The sequence below is a fragment of the Peromyscus maniculatus genome, chromosome 4 (assembly GCF_049852395.1).
Source record: "Peromyscus maniculatus bairdii isolate BWxNUB_F1_BW_parent chromosome 4, HU_Pman_BW_mat_3.1, whole genome shotgun sequence".
Classification (NCBI taxonomy): Eukaryota; Metazoa; Chordata; class Mammalia; order Rodentia; family Cricetidae; genus Peromyscus; species Peromyscus maniculatus.
In genome coordinates this window covers 118318137-118334781 of record NC_134855.1, presented here as the reverse complement: position 1 = coordinate 118334781, position 16645 = coordinate 118318137, and the positions used below count along the sequence as shown (strand labels likewise).

Genomic DNA, 16645 nt, shown 5'->3' with positions numbered 1-16645 from the left:
AATCTGTGCTTTTAATTCTAGTAGTACACATGAAATTGGGTGTACCAATTTCAGTACATATATGTTAAGATAGTAATATCTTTTTTGGTTAACTGTTCCCTTGATTAAAATGAAGTGTTTATGGTAGTTTGAATGTAGTTGACCCCCATAAGCTTATTGGGAATGACGCTCTTAGGAGGTGTAGCTTTGTTGGAGGAAGTTTCTCACTGTAGGGGTGGCTTTGAGGTCTTCTATGTTCAAGGTACACCCAGTGTCTCAGACCACTTTCTGTTGCCTGTGGGTAAAGGACTCTCAGCTCCTTCTCTAGCACCTTGTCTGCCTGCATGCTATGATGATAAGGACTAAACCTCTGAAAATATAAGTCACCCCAATTAAATACTTTTCCTTTATAAGAGCTGCCATTGTCATGGTATCTCTTCACAGCAATAGAAACCCTACCTAAGGCAGTGCCCTTTATTATCTCTTTTGACTAGTTTCTGTTTGAGGTCTATTTGTCAGATGTTAAGACAGTAACACCTACTTGCTTCCTGTTCCTTTTGCTTGGAATACTTTTTCCATCCTTCCGCTTTAAGATGATCCCTATCTTTAAAGCTGAGTTTCTTGTAAACAACAGAAAGATGGACTTTGTATCTTAATTCATTCAGCCAGCCTGTGTCTTTTGATTGGAGAGTTGAGGCTATTAATATTTAAAATTATTGAAAGGTGTGTATTAGTTGCTGTCATTTTGTTGATTTTTGTTGTTGTTTTGTTGGTTTTTGTTTTTGTTTGGTTTGGTATTTGTGTTCTTAGTTGTATTTAGTATTTTATTAATTGCAGTTTCATTTGTCTTCTTTCTAGGGTCTCTTGGCTATGCTTGTTCTTCACTAAGAAGTATTGTTTCCAGTATTCTCTTTAGGCTTGGCTTTTCTGGACATGAACTCTTTTAGCCTATTTGAGTTGTGGAAAGTTTTTCTTTCTCCTTCAACCATGACAGATGGCTTTGCTGGGTACAGTAGTCTATGTAGGTGGTTTTGTAGAACTTGGCGTACATTGCTCTTTTGGCTTTCAAAGTTTCCATTGTGAAATCAGCTGTTATTCTGATGGGTTTTCCTTTTTATGTGACTTAGGATTTTCCTCTTGGAGCTTTCAATACTCTTTCTTTGTTCTGTTTAAGTGTTTTAACTGTGATATGTTGTGGGGAGTATTGCTTATGGTCTTCTCTATTTGGTATTAGCTGTGCTTCTTAGATCGTCTGGGTATATCTTTCCTTAGTTTGAAAGTTTTCTTTTGAACATCATTGTTCAAAAGCCATTGACCTGGGATCATCTGTGCCTTTAAGTCAAAGATTTGGTCTTTTCATGGAGTCCCAGTTTCTTTCCTGTTTTGTTTTGTGTTTCTGCTTTCTTCCTATTCTTTGCTTGTCTTTTTTTTTTTTTTTTTTTTTTTTGGTTTTTCGAGACAGGGTTTCTCTGTGTAGCTTTGCGCCTTTCCTGGAACTCACTTGGTAGACCAGGCTGGCCTCGAACTCACAGAGATCCGCCTGGCTCTGCCTCCCGAGTGCTGGGATTAAAGGCGTGCGCCACCACCGCCTGGCATGTCTTATTCCCCTAGTTTGTCTTTAGGTTCTAATCGTATGTCTTATATTTGATCAATTTTACTTATAAGGCTTTCTTCTGAGTTTTCTAATTGTGTTAAATTTTTCAATTCTATCTTCATTTCAGCTTGAGGTCTCTTCAGTATTTCTATGCCTGTTGAATTCCTTTCTCAAATCTTGTATTGTCTTTGTCCTGTCATTTCAGACTTATGTTTGTGTTTTCTTGGGCACCACTCAGGTGTTTTGTTCTCCTTGAGTTCATTGAGCTATTCGATTGTGTCTTTAAACTCCAAGTTCTTTGATTAGTTTTATGATTGTTCAGTTCTGTGTCCTGGAGCTCATCTTGGTAATGCTCACTGGAGACCATTGCTATAGAACTTGGTGGGTTTGGGAGGACATACTGTCTTGACCTTTCATAGTTTTTGTGCAATGAAATCTGGAAGTGTGGGCTTCTTGTGTTGGTCATGGATCTGATGCGAACACAGCAGACTGATGTGATGCCTGGAGGCTAGAACAGGAATGAGTGGGTCTGTAATTGTGGGTAAGCCTGGGAATTAGGGAGGGTGCAGTCATGGTGGGGTCAGGTAGGGTTCACCAGGCTGAGCCAGAGCACATGATGTCCAGGGCTAGCTGGACTGGATCTAGATCTGACACAAGCAGCCTCAGGACCGAAGTTAGGAGGAATTGTACCATGTACTCGTGTCTCACCACCTGGGCTTGGCTAAAGGGTCCCTCTAAATGAAGGCTCCCAAATCTGGCAAGTGCCAGAGGGAGGAAGAGCAGCCAAGAGAAGATCTGGATTTGTTAACATGTAAAATACATACAGTAAGCAATCAGTGTCTTCAAGACTTGGTCTTCTGCACCAGACTTGATGATAGCATCAGATGCCTTCTGATTTCTTGGTGCCTTTAAAGCTTAATGGATCATATCATTTTGCATCCAGGATGAATATATTCTAAGTATATTTATTAAAATGACAGGGATGTTTTAGACTCTTAGAAATAAACCCAGTTTGATTAGTCTTATCTCAGTTTACTTTATGGTCTTATTTGTTAGTTAAATAGACCAATACAGTATAGACAGTCTGTTCAAATTGTATCAGGGAAATTTTAGCTTTCAAAATTATTTAAAATAGACAGTTTACAATGGTAGACCACAGATAAAACAAGGTGTTTGTTTTTGTTTTATTTTCTTTTGGAAATCGTCTTACTAGGTAGCCTTAGCTTACCTGGAACTTGTTGTGTAGACCAGGCTGGCCTCAAACTCACATCTGCCTCTGCTTCCTCAGTACTGGAATTAAAGGTGTGTCCCACCATGCCTGGCCTTTAAAAAAAATTGTTTTTAAATTTTGTATGTGTTTGTCTGTGTAAGTGTATATGCATATATGTGTACATGTAGATGCCCAAATAGGCCCTTAGAAGCCATAATTGGGTGTTGGATCCTTTGAAGCTGGAGTTAAGGTGGTTGTGAGCCATCTGACATGGGTCCTGGTCTTTTTATGATAAAGTAGTGGTTGCTTTTAACTTCTGAGCCATCTCCTCCCCAAGGTCATTTTTTAAACTGAAAATAAGAACAGAGCATTAATTTATATGTTTTAAAATTTTGTAGTAGAAATCATTTCCTCTTTAACCAAATAGATTGTTCTAAATGTTTGAGATAACCTATAGTGTTGACTTTGTTATTCATAATCACTGCCGTTTTTTAGTTGTATCAAATATCAAGCCATTCTCTTTCCTGAATAACCAACAATGTTCTCCTGTGAGTATCTATATCCCTTTATAACTCTTATGTCAGTTGAATATTGAATTCAATTGAAGTATTATTTTATAAATGTCTATGTATGCATCTTAGTTTAGTTTCCTTTGCTATGATAAAATATTCTTACCAGAACAACTTGGTGAAGGAAAGGGTTTATTTCATCTTATACGACCAGGTAATAGGCTGTTTCTGGGGAAGGATATTGGGGAAGGAACTAAAGCAGGACACTGCTTTCTGGCATGCTTCCTCTGGCTTTCTCAGCTACATTCTTTATGCAGCCCAGGACTAAAGATGGCACCACCCACAGTAGACTAGGCCCTACTGTAGTGATATATTGTGTACCCTAATAAAGTTTGCCTGAGGATCAGAGGACAGAGCCAGCCACTAGATTAGACATAGAGGTCAGGCAGTGGTGGCACACACCTTTATTCCCAGTACTGGGAAGCACACATGCCTTTAATCCCAGGAAGTGATATGAGTGGGTGGAGAAAGGTATATAAGGCGTGAGGAGACAGGAACTAAAGACTTGTTTTGGCTGAGGCCTTTCCGGTGAGGACTCAGAGGCTTTCAGTCTGAAGATTCATGGGAACAGGATTGGCCGAGGAGTTGGTGAGGTGAGGTTGGCTGTGGCTTGCTCTGCTTCTCTGATCTTTCAGCTCTTACCCCAATATCTGGCTCAGGGTTTTATATTAATAAGACCATTTAGCATTCAAGCAACACTCTACTTCATCAGTTAGCAGTTTAAAAAGTGCCCCCACAGACATGCCCACAGGCCAATCTAATGGAGGCAGTTCTTCAGTTGTGATTCCTTCTTCCCAAGTGATTCAAGTTTCTGTCAAGTTTACAAAAACTGAACAGCACAGTATGTCTCATTACTTTCTAAGGACGGGGACCACATATCTGATAATACTCTCTTACAAAAATCGTAGTTTCCTGTTATTATTTTCCATGCATAAGTGAACATATTCTTGGGTGTGTGCACATATGTGTGTGGGTGCATGTGCAGACTGCTCTGCACCTTTGGGGGCTGTAGTTTCTTTGTTTGCCTGAGTTTGTTTGAGATCTGATCTCTTACTGAACTTGGAGCTTACTTACCTATTAGCTAGACTGGCTCTAGAGATGTTTCAGCACTCCAGGCCTCGTCCGTCCTGCCCAGCACTGGGGCTACAGATGTACTTCTTTTTTTTTTTTTTAACATGGGAACTGGAGATATGAACTCAGATCCTCATGCTGTACGTAGCAAGCATTTTGCCAATTGAGCATCTCATCAGCTTTTCTTGACTATTTTCTAAATGTCTGGTGGAAAAACAAAAAGACTGAGTTAGAATTATTTTATAAATTAACTTGTTTTAGACTTTTAATTTTATATTGAATTTCTTGACTTCAAAAATGCTTATTATTTTCTTCATATTCACTTATTGCGGTCCTTACAATGTTGAAACTCTCTTTACATTCCTCTTTAAGGCTCTTGCTGAAGAAGCTAGTGAAGATGAGCTTCCTTCTGATGTTGATATGAATGATCCCTACTTTGCTGAAGAAGTTAAAAAAATAGGTAAGCCAGCTTGGATTTGTGATTTTTTTTTTTTTTTTTCAGTTGGAATCCAAAGAAAAGATGATATGGGTTGAAAACCATTAATGGTTTATAACAAGTCTGTCTTGTAGATTTCAGTCATAAATCATGTTGAGAAGAGCCAACATGCCCCAAAACATAGAAGATATAAAATAACTCCCTTATAAAAGAAGATTTCCTTATTTTTGTGTTATGTATGACTATTTGGCTTGCATGTATGTGCACCACATGCATGCCATGTCTGAAGAAGCCACAAGAGGGTGTCAGAACACCTGGAACTAGAGTTCCAGATGGTTATGAGCTGCCATGTAGTGCTGGGAAGCTAACCTGGGTCCTCTACAAGAGCAACAAATACTCTTGACTGCTAAGCCATCTCTCCAGCTCCCTCATTATGAGACTCTTCGTAAGAGTGAGTTTAACAGTTTAATGGGGGCTCTTTTCTGGAAATTTTCTTTATAGCTAGCCAGATGGACTCTAAAAGAATAATGGGATTTAGAATGAAGAATAGTCTCGTTGCATGATAGTACTTGCACTCCAGCACTCTGTCTTGCAAAGGCAGTGAAAAATTTGTCTGGCATGAATATAGTTTTTAAATATATATGAATGTGTTTGGTAAGGTTGAGGCCATACTTGGGCAAGTCAGTGCAGAAACCATTGTAAGTATTTCCAGTTGCTGTTGTGTGCTTTGCCTTCCCCTCGTCTTTATGCCACGCACAAGAACTCCCAAAGGCTTATTCTTGGAGAACTGCAAGCTGGCATTGTAAAGAGAAGTAGTTTATGAGGTTTCCCTGCTTCTTGTCCCTCCTGACCAGTGGGCCAGAACAGTCCTCAACAGGAAAAGTCAGAATTGCTTAAAATTATTTCCTGCTTGTTATAGACTTTTAGCACTGACATTTTATTGATGAAAGATTAAGTTGAATAAATTCTATTATAGGCTATGAGACTCTTAGGAATTGGAAAGGGAAATGGAAACCTAGCATATTCTGCTTTTTATCATACCTGTGTGGTCATTTCTAAAAGATGATGAATTTTAGCCTTTTCCTCTGACTGACACAAAGTTTATTATGGAGTGTTGTGAAGCATTAAAGTTTCCTTATTTTGTTTTCAAAGTGCTTCATTTGACAGATGTAATCTGGTCAGATTACAGAACTCAGAGCAGAATTCAAAGAATAACCTAAATGGTTTGGTGGTGTGGAATAGCCAATTTCTTAAAGAGAGCACATTGAAATTGCACATAAGCTTTCTCTAGCAATAGTAATATAGGTAGAATTTGTTTTCAATGTGTTTATTTCAGAATGCTCCATAAGAATTGTTTCTATCTGGTTTTAACAGTTATTGGTGCACATTCATAGAGGTAGGCATATTCCTAAGCATGCTCAATTAAGGAATACACTACTGAGCATGCCCAGTTTGAAGTCAGTTCAAGGACAAAAATGAACAATTTGTGAGGCATGGTTAGTTCAAGACTATAGAACTTGTTTAAAGGTTAAAGTTGGAGCTGACAAAATGGTTCTGAAGATAGAAGTGTTTGTCACACATACCTGATGGACCTGAGTTTCTTCCCCAGAACCCCACAGATGAAGAGAATCAGTCTCAAAAATGTCTTCTGACTGTGCACAAACTGAACTGTGGCGTGCTTGTGCATATGTGTGTTGCTGCACATGAGCATAAAATGAAGTTTTTAAAAGGTTGAAATAGTAGGTAGGAATATTTTGAACAAATTCAGCCTGTACCATGAAATTGGTGGACAGGAATGTCTCTGGGCATCATCAGTTTTCTTCATAATGTTTTAACTGACAAAACAACAAAAGATACTTTGAGAGTCTATTACTACAAATACAACAATTATTTCAATTTATTTTCTGTAACTATAAAATCCTCACATCTGATTTAGAGTCTTGGTTTTTATGTGAATCAATAGACTTGATCCTTATGTACTTCTTGCAATATTATATTCCCAAGAGATTTTAAAAAAAAAAAAAAAAGCTTTGTTTATTTTGCTTTGTTATTTTTTTGAGACAGGATCTCACTATGTACCCAGGCATGTCCTGATGCTGACATTTAAGGCATGTATGGCCAGGACTGTCTTAAGAGATATTTCCTACTTGCTGTGAGATTCCCTGATGAGATAATGTTTCAGAACACAAACTTTTCATTTCCCTAGTATTCTGCATGTAACTGGGATCAAAAAAGTGGTTTTGGGGTTTTTTTTGGTTTTGTTTTTTTGTGATTTGTTTGTTTGTTTGTTTTTTGGTTTTTCGAGACAGGGTTTCTCTGTATAGCTTTGCGCCTTTCCTGGAACTCACTCTGTAGTCCAGACTGGCCTCAAACTCACAGAGATCTGCCTGCCTCTGCCTCCCGAGTGCTGGGATTAAAGGCGTGCGCCACCACCGCCTGGCTCACAAAAAAGTTTTTAAAAAGATGTACTCTCTCCTTGGATCCCCAGGACTGGACTTAGAGGCGGTTGTGAGCCACCATGTGGGTGCTGTGAACTGAATTCAGGATTCCTTCAGAAACAAGTGCTCTCAACCACTGAGCCATCTTTCCAGCATCTTGATTTGTTATTACTGTAGAAAACATTGGGGGTGTGTTAATTACATTTCTGTTGTGATAAAACACCATAACCAAGGCAACTTATGGAAGAAAGAGTTTATTTTGGTCTATGGTTCCAGAAGGTTAGAGCCCATAATGGAGGATGGTGGCCGGGCCGGAAACTGAGGGCTCACATCTTGATGCACAGTCATGAAGCAAAGAAAGTGTACTGGAAATGAGGGAGACTAAAAACACTCAAAGCCTGTTCTCAGTGTAATGCCATACCTACCAAACCTCCTCAGACATCACCACCAACTGAGGACCAAGTATACAGGTGCCTAAGAATGTGGGGACAGTTCTCATTCAGACCACTCCATTGGGTTATTTTTGTTTTGTTTGTTGTTATATGTGACAGAGTCACATATAGCTCAAGTTGGCTTCTTTCTCCCTGTTAGCTAAGGGTAACCTCTTACCTCCACTTCCCAAGTACTTCAGTTGCAGGCATGAGTTGAACCGCTATGCCTGGTTCTATGTTGTGTTGAGGAGCAAATACAGAACTTGATGCCTGCTAGGCAAGCGCTCTACCAACTGAGCTATATCCCCAGCCCAAGTCTATTGCTTTCTAGTCAATGGAAGAAAAAGCAGTTTATCAAAAGAAGACAGTGTCCCACAGTACACAGAGAATCAGTGATGCGTAACAGTCTAACAGATTTCAGATTAATCTTTCATACTTTATCACCCAGACTCCATCTACCTTTGAAGTCCCCACACTCAGACACACAAAAGAAAGAACAAAGTCATAGTATCAGCATAATTACTAAGGAACTTGAGATATATATGTATAATCAGACAATAATGGAAATAATTGCAGGCATCTTATAGGATTATGTGCCAAGCAGTAACTATATTCTTACAGTTTCCTAATTCATGAAGGCCATAGAATAACCCTACAGGTAACTGCCATTATTAAATTCCATATTTGGGGCTGGAGAGATGGCTCAGTGGCTAAAAGCACTCACTCTTTTGCAGAGAATTCCATTTCAGTTCTCAACACCCACATGGCAACTCAACTGTAGCAGTTCCAAGGGATCTAATGCCCTCTTCTGACCTCCATGGGTACCAGGCAATTACTTGGTATGCACACATATGTGCAAGATATTGCTCAGAATGTAAAGGTGCTTGCTGCTACACCCAAGACCATGGCAACTCAACTGTAGCAGTTCCAAGGGATCTAATGCCCTCTTCTGACCTCCATGGGTACCAGGCAATTACTTGGTATGCACACATATGTGCAAGATATTGCTCAGAATGTAAAGGTGCTTGCTGCTACACCCAAGACCTGAGTTTGATCCCCAGGACCCACATGGTAGAAAAGGAAAACTGTTGAAATTCCTGGCCACTCCCCTAACTACATGACCGCCCATTGTATCAGAGGTATTCTTCTTCGCAGGATTCTTCTGAGCCTTTTATCACTCTAGTCTAGCACCAACCCACGATTTAGGGGGCTGCTGACCACCCACAGGAATCACCCCCCTAAACCCATTAAAAGTACCCCTACTAAATACATCAGTACTCCTAGCATCTTGGGTCTCCATTACATGGGCCCACCACAGCCCATGTGCTGTTCAGATATTTAGTCATTCCAGGGCTTTAGGCCCTATGTCATCGTCGTATAATTTCCACGCAGCATGATCACGCAATCTACATACATGCGTGGCGTAGCTCCATAAACATGTGCGTATGTGCAGGGGAATCCATAAAAAGCAGATCACAGACTCGTCCCCTTCTTCTTCCCCACCCCCGCCCCCATTTCCCTCTGAACATGTCTTCCATAAGCCTGATCACATTCTCTTCTGTTCTTCCCTTCTAATAAAACTCTGATAGTGACTTTTCTCGCATGGTAACAGCGCCACTTAATGAGTAACATTGCACTGCTTCATTAAGACCAACAAAAACCAACTCCCACAAGTTGTCCTCTGGCCTTCACATTTGATATGGTACATGCACATACAGACATACCAAAATAAATTAATTTAAAAATTAATTTATTTAATTTAAAATTTAATTTAAAAACAAAAACATATAAGCAAAACAAAAAAAAAACCCTGTTTTTCAGATAAGTGCATAACCTGATTCTCTATTTCTAGGATGAAGCAAATTGTTCATTCTTTTAAATAATTTGTGTGTGTGTCGGGGAGTGGGAGGGGAGTGTTCCTTCACTACAAAAGGACTAAGCCATTGTGTTCAGTCCATGGTTTAGTGATTCTCTTTATTAAATACTGCTGTTTGCTTTGGTTTTGAGATGGTCTCACTATATATCAAACTTAGAACTCCGAACCCTTCTTCCTCTGCTGAGTGCTAGAATTAGAGAAATATGCCACCACACCAACAAAAATGCCTTCCTTTCAATGCTTAGTTGCCTTCCAGAAGGCTTGTGTACTATGTTTATAGCCATGGCCTTCTTTCAGGGTTGTGCTTTTCCTTCCTGTAATTTCGACATTTATTGTTAAGATTATTCCTAGATAGTTTGCATTTTATTCAGAATATAAACAGATTTTGGCTGTTAATCCTGTCATTTTATCTGTCCTCTGTTGGTTTGTTGTACCAGGTATAAAGAAAAAATCAACGAAATCTGCAAAAGACAACACATCTTCAGAGGAAAAAACTGAACTAGAAAAACAAAAGGTAGAAAGTGGTCATTGTTGAGTGTTTATTGATGATTAATATGTGCAATTGATGTGGTTCATGTGAGTTTTTAGTGTCTAATTTTAAAACTGATTTTTCCATTGGATTTTGTATCATTATAACATACGTAAGTATTTTAGCCACATAGTTTTTAAATGTTATATTTAACCAAACACTGTCTCTCCAGCTAATATGAAGTCAAAGTTTCTCAAGACCTTTGTGACTAAGAAGAGACATTCATATTCTCACCCTCTAGGATGACTGAAACAGAAAATACTGTTGTTGAAACATAAAATAGTATTTTTACATCCTTTGGTTCTATTTGAATCAACCATATTACAGTTTCTATTATAGCTTGTCAAATTAACAAAGACTATAGGTGTCCAGCCCTTCATAGACTTTTTCCAGAGTCTCTACATTTTTCTGCTGTTCTCTTTGTGTTCTATCTTAGTACTACCCCATCTCAGTTCTCCATCTTAGTTCTCCTCAAGTCTCTGAGGTTTACAGTTATATATATACCCGTGCAGTCAGCAATACTCTGCTAAAGCAAGGTCACATGGCTTGAATTCTTTGAGGATCAAACAGAGAGGTGATAAGATCCACACAAAAGGCAGTAATTGTCAGTGTCATTTGCAACCCAAAAAGGGAGTGATTAAAGGAGGAAGGGTCAACTAAGAGCTAATTGGTTAATAGATCAAAAGGGGGAATTTGTGTGCTCAAACTATATTCTTAGAAGTGGTTAGGTAAAGTATAAGGAGTTTTATGTCACTAAATCATGAGTAAGATAAAACTGCCTTATTTTCCTTTGGAACCAGATCTGTCTCAGCCAAATCTTGGCTGTGCCGTTTTCTGGCAGGGTGGGGGAAGTGAACTCAGTAGCTAGATAGCCTGTGTCACAGCTTGATGTACCTGGTATGTAAAAGCCCTTTTGTTCTTTATTAAAGGCAGACTTGGGCTATGGGAGAAAGGAGGGTTTAAGTTTAATTTACACAAGAAACAAAGCTTTGTACCTAACATCCCCCTGGTCTTGACAGTTTTCTCAGTAAGATATTTTTTACCTTATCTCAGGAAATTAGCAGGTGGTCAGAGTGCTTATGTATCTCCATTCTGTCCTTGGATGTTTGAGAAATATCTGAAATAAAGTACTTTTGTCTGGAGATGGTCCTGGCCAGATACTTGCTAATGGTGATTACAGAATTACAGAAAGGCACACAGTTGTGGGATGTTATCCAAATACCCCAAATTGTATAGGGGAAAAATTGTGCCCAATGAATGATCAATCAAATGGGAAAGCTACATAGCACACAAGAAATTCATTGTAGGACACAGCTAATATATTCAAATCCTGATGTCACCAAGACTCCTTGAGGCTTGACTTTATCCTCTAGAAGAGCCCTGCTATTCCAGGTATTAGCTTTTGCCATTGTCAGCTGAATTCCTACTTCATATTTCTGCAGCCCACAGCATCAAATGCTAATTTCTCTTTTATTAGTAGTAAATATAAGTTTAACGTACATATGCTTAATCTTCATTAAAAATGCTGTGATGCTTATGTATAACCCTGGGCTCTGGCAGTGGGCCTTGACTGGCCACCTAAATTGGTCAGTTTAATGCATTTTTCTATTCTCTATTCATTACATGTAAGTACTCATAAAGTTACTTAAAGATCCATCTGTTCATGGGACGTGGCTCTATAAGGAAGTCAAATGTGATGGAAGTGCCAGTGATGGAAGGAAAGGAAATTAAAGTATTCTTGTGTGTAAGAGTCAGGGAGCATGCTCCTGTGTGCTTGTGGCTTTTTATTTGACTCTTGAGGTGTCTCTCTAATCTCATAATCAGTAGAAACAGAATGCTTGGTCTCTGAAGCAAATGCTGAGTCTAGCTCATGAAAGTATATCAGTATTGAAAGAGGCAAGGAAAAAAAGAGCAAAAGATTTTTCCTAGTTGCTAAAGTACACATCTGGAAACTATAATTTGAATCACAAAGTAAATTTCCTGTCATTACTTAAAAAGAACAAGGTGAAGATGAAATGTATTTGATAGACCCGGCTCTGTTCCTTTGCCTGCTAATCTGATGACTACAGGAATGGAAGTCTGTCCTTTGCATAAAGACTGCTACTTCCCTCCTCCCCTGTAGCTGATCCTCACATCACAGTGTGGAATGGACTGAAGCTGTACTGTATCTTGGGCCTCTTTCTACTCCAGTCATTGAGTATAAGCAATTCTCAGAGTAGCAGTGCAGGAAAACTCCATTGTACATTTCAGGTTTTGTTTGTTCGTTTTTCTCTCCATAGGCGGAAATGGCCTTGCTTGTAATGGATGAGGAAGAGGACAGCAAGAAACACTTCAACTATGACAAGATTGTGGAGCACCAGAATCTGAGTAAAAAGAAGAAGAAACAGCTTATGAAAAAGAAGGAGTTAGTTGAGGATGACTTTGAGGTAACGGCAGCACAAGTCATTATTAGCTTCTTGAAGGTGGAGTTCAATATAAAGTCTGGCCAGGCGTGGTGGCACACGCCTTTAATCCCAGCACTCGGGAGGCAGAGCCAGGCGGATCTCTGTAAGTTCGAGGCCAGCCTGGTCTACACAGTGAGATCCAGGACAGGCACCAAAACTACACAGAGAAACCCTGTCTCAAAAAAAAAAAACAAAAGAAAAAAAAAGTCAGCTCTGGATATAGAAATGAAGCATGAACTTACCCTTGAAAAGCCCTTCTCAAGGGCCCATAATGTTGACAAAGCAACTGTCCTTTAATCTAACACAGTTCATCCCAGAGTGGAGCACATCACTGTTTGAGCTCTAGGTGAGATAGTTACCTTTAATTTGGTAGCTGTGTTAGAACAAAAATCTGTGGCCTTTAAATGTTAAAACCAGAAGCCGTGATGTTCATGCTATGAGAGGTCAGCTAAGCATGGAGGGGTCACATGACAGTGGGTTCACTCTCACTGTGTACAGTAGCCAACATGGTGAGCAATGCTTTTTTCATTTCTGCATATCACATTGCCTGTCCTCTTCAGTTTTCTTGTTACGGTGAGTGAGTGGTCCTAATGGCCATACACATGAGTTTGAGCCCTCCACAGAAAGCTTTAAAATATCCACTAGGAATTACTTAACAGTTTCCATTAGTGAACTTGGAAGAAAAGATGGGTGAGTTTTGAATTTGGTCAAAGTGGAGGGAAGGACATAGACTTCTTCATAGCATGGAGAAGGATTACAAGGCCCCTATTGCTCCACCTTTTCATATATGCTTCTATTCTTATGAAGTTTCTGATTAATTGGTTTTCTAATAAAAAGCAAAGAATAATTTCTAATTATGAGCTCTACCTTCACACATAAATAACCATGCTTAAAATATTTTTTATGGAGCTGTGATACAGCCCAGCAGGTAGTAGCACTTGCCACTAAGACTTAGAACCTGAGTTCAGTCCCTGTATTCCACATAGTGGGAGAACTGACACCCTCATGTTGTCCTCTAACCTCTACACAACACACAAATAACTTTTTTTTCCTGAGGACTGTGGAGATGGATCAGTGGGTAAAGAACTTGCTGAACAATCATGAGACCTGAGTTTGGATCCCAGCACCCACATAAAAGCTAAGAGCAGTAGCATATGATTATAACCCCAGGCAGGGCTGTGGAGGATGGAGACAAGCCAATCCCAGGGGCCTGCTGACAGCCAGCCTCCCCAGGTGATGAAGCTCCAGTATAGAAAAATTTCTAAGCGGTCTTATTAAATAAGAAACACGGAGCCAAATATAGGGGTGAAAGCCTTAGAGATCAGGGAAATAGTGAGAGCCACCGACCTTACCTCTCCAGCTCTACAGCCACCAAAAGGACCGCTTCCTGTCTAATATGCACCTTTATTGCCTTGCTGTTCTGCCCTCTCATTGGCTCTTAGCCCAGCTACCTCACTTCCTTGCCTGTGTGTACAGACCTCCAGGTCCCTGTGGTTGGTACTGGGATTAAAGGCGTGTGTCACCATGCTTGGCTGTTCCCTAGTGTGTCCTTGAACACACAGACCCTGCCTGCCAAGTGATCAGAAGGATGTGTGCTACCACTGCCTGACTTTTGTGTTTATGGCTTGCTTTGTCCTCTGATCTCCATCCAAACTTTATTTATTAACATACAAATAAAATATCACCACACTCCAGCTTCCATGAAAGAAACTGTCTCAAAATATAAGGTAGAGAGCAATAAAGGAAGAGACCTGTCATCAACCTCTAGTCTCTACATGCAGGCACAGGCACCTGTACACATGCACGCACACAGAATTTTCATGAGATTTCCTTTGTTGTTCTTGGTATCCTGTCTGTTGCCATCACTGTAACTAAGTAAAGCTATGATCTGTCTCCAGTAGACTCAGGTTTTTCTTTGTTGTTCATTACTAAGCCTGGCTGGATTGAAGGGTACACTTTTCAAGGTAGAACCATAATGCTTTCTGTAGAAACATAGAGGATAGTTTGGGGTTTGTATCTTACCAAATCTTGGACTGGAGGGTGGATTTCTTTGCTCCCCCTTTTCCACCCCCACATGTTTCCAGGGTGATTGAACCTGGCACTTTACACAGGTTTAGGCAAGCTCTCTACCATTGAGCAGCCTCTGCAACTACCATTTTGCATTATATTTTGAAACAGCTGCCCAAGGTGGCCTTGAATTTGAAATCCTTCAGAGTCAGCCTCCTGAGTAGCTGGGATTACTGCCCCATGCTACCTGGTTTAGCTAGTAGCTACTTTTTCTTGATACCAAATTTAAAATTTCTTAAAATTACACAGAGTGCAGTGACTGCTTAAACTTGGGCAGTTAGACAGTGTCCCAATTGACTTATGATGGACAGAAGTCAGTCTTATGCTAAGCAAGTAGCGGAAGCCTTGGGAACTTCTTCTCTAGTCAGTCAAAGTAATCATCCCAAGTTACAGACCACTATACACATGGGCCACTATTCTCCTCTTTCAAATAGATTGGTTTGGGGGAAGAGAACAGCAAACCTTGCACATTGTGGTTGAAGCGCAGGTCTTAAGATTCCATTGAGTCTACCCTGGACATGGTGGCACATTCCTGTAATCTCAGCTCTCAGGAGGCCAAGGCCGGGAGGATCCTGTGTTCAAAAGCAGCAAGTTCCAGTCCAGCCTAGAATTAAAAGACAGATTTGTCTCAAATAACAAAGTAAAAAACTCATTGAAATTGTAGAAATGGTTCTAATGTCTCATTGCACTGTGTGCACACTTGTGTACTAATAACCAGCAGCTCTTTGCCTTTATTTACCTATTTGTTCCTTTTGGATTTGCAGGTAAATGTTAGCGACACACGGTTTCAAGCAATGTACACTTCCCACTTGTTCAATTTGGATCCCTCTGATCCTAATTTCAAGAAAACAAAAGCTATGGAAAAAATTCTTGAGGAGAAAGCCCGGCAGCGAGAACGCAAAGAAGAACTACTTACTCAAGCAGTAGAGCGAGCTCAGCAGGACACAGGAAAGCCGACCCAGAAGCGGCCCATAGATCCTGCCTTGTCTTCGCTGATTAAATCCGTGAAAAACAAAACAGAGCAATTCCAAGCCAGAAAAAAACAGAGAGTCAAATAACTGGGTACTGTCTCTGTGGTCTCAAGTACACAGAAATAGAATAAGGGATAATGGGGATGAAGCCACCTTTCTAGAGTATGAAAAAATATCCTTTTCTGACCATCGTGAAGTTGTTCTTCACTGGGACTAGAGAGACAGCTCAACAGTAAAGAACAAAGGTGCTTTTGCAGAGCATCTGAGTTTGCTTCCCAGCACCCACATGACGGGTCACAACCGTATGTAATTCTAGTTCCAGGAGATCCAGTGCCTCTCGTGGCCTCTGTGAGCATTGTGTGCCCATAATGCCTACACAAACATAAATGCAGGCAAAATAGTCACACACATAAATTTTTTAAAAAAAATATTCCCCTTACATACTTGTTCTACTTGTAAATAATTCATATATTCACATTTTATACTGTGTATTTCCACAGATTTGTCATAATTATGTGAATTATAGAATTTATAAGATTTTTATATTGTATGAAGTTCATTTCCTACAAGTACAGTGTTACTCTAATTTAGCTTTCTAGACGACTACTTACAATATATGTAAAAAATGGTGTCCATTTTTCTGTGTAAAGATTAAAAATAAATTTAAAAAATACATATATATGTAGCACCTTAATCTATATTACATATGTATATACATATATATATATATGTAGCACCTTAATCTCTCTGAAGGCAGGAGGCAGATCTAAGTAGCTATTGAGATAACTTACTTCTCTATCAAAAAGGATGGAAGCTGTGAACTTGTTTTCCATGCTTAGTAATTTGCATGTGGAACTAACCTACAAATAAAAGTGCAAGATGTTTTTACTGGTTTGTGTTTTTACTAGTTTATATTTTTACTAGTTTGTATACTGTTGGTTTGTTTCATTATATGCACTTCAGGCGACTATTCTGGAAAAAAAATACCTAAAAGTATGACTTTAACTGTTTAAGAAGACAGTTCCTTGGA

At 39.5% G+C, this 16645-nt stretch overlaps 1 protein-coding gene across 1 annotated transcript in view; it reads left to right on the top strand.

Moving 5' to 3' along the window:
* Esf1 (ESF1 nucleolar pre-rRNA processing protein) overlaps window positions 1–16503 on the top strand; it is a 54286-nt gene extending 37783 nt beyond the window's left edge. Inside the window, exons 11-14 of the mRNA XM_006983678.4 lie at window positions 4796–4883; window positions 10042–10118; window positions 12413–12559; window positions 15409–16503. Of these exons, the coding sequence (XP_006983740.1) occupies window positions 4796–4883; window positions 10042–10118; window positions 12413–12559; window positions 15409–15702 (606 nt within the window). The 3' untranslated portion in view covers window positions 15703–16503. The remainder of the gene's footprint in view (window positions 1–4795; window positions 4884–10041; window positions 10119–12412; window positions 12560–15408) is intronic.
* Window positions 16504–16645: the final 142 nt, after the last annotated feature.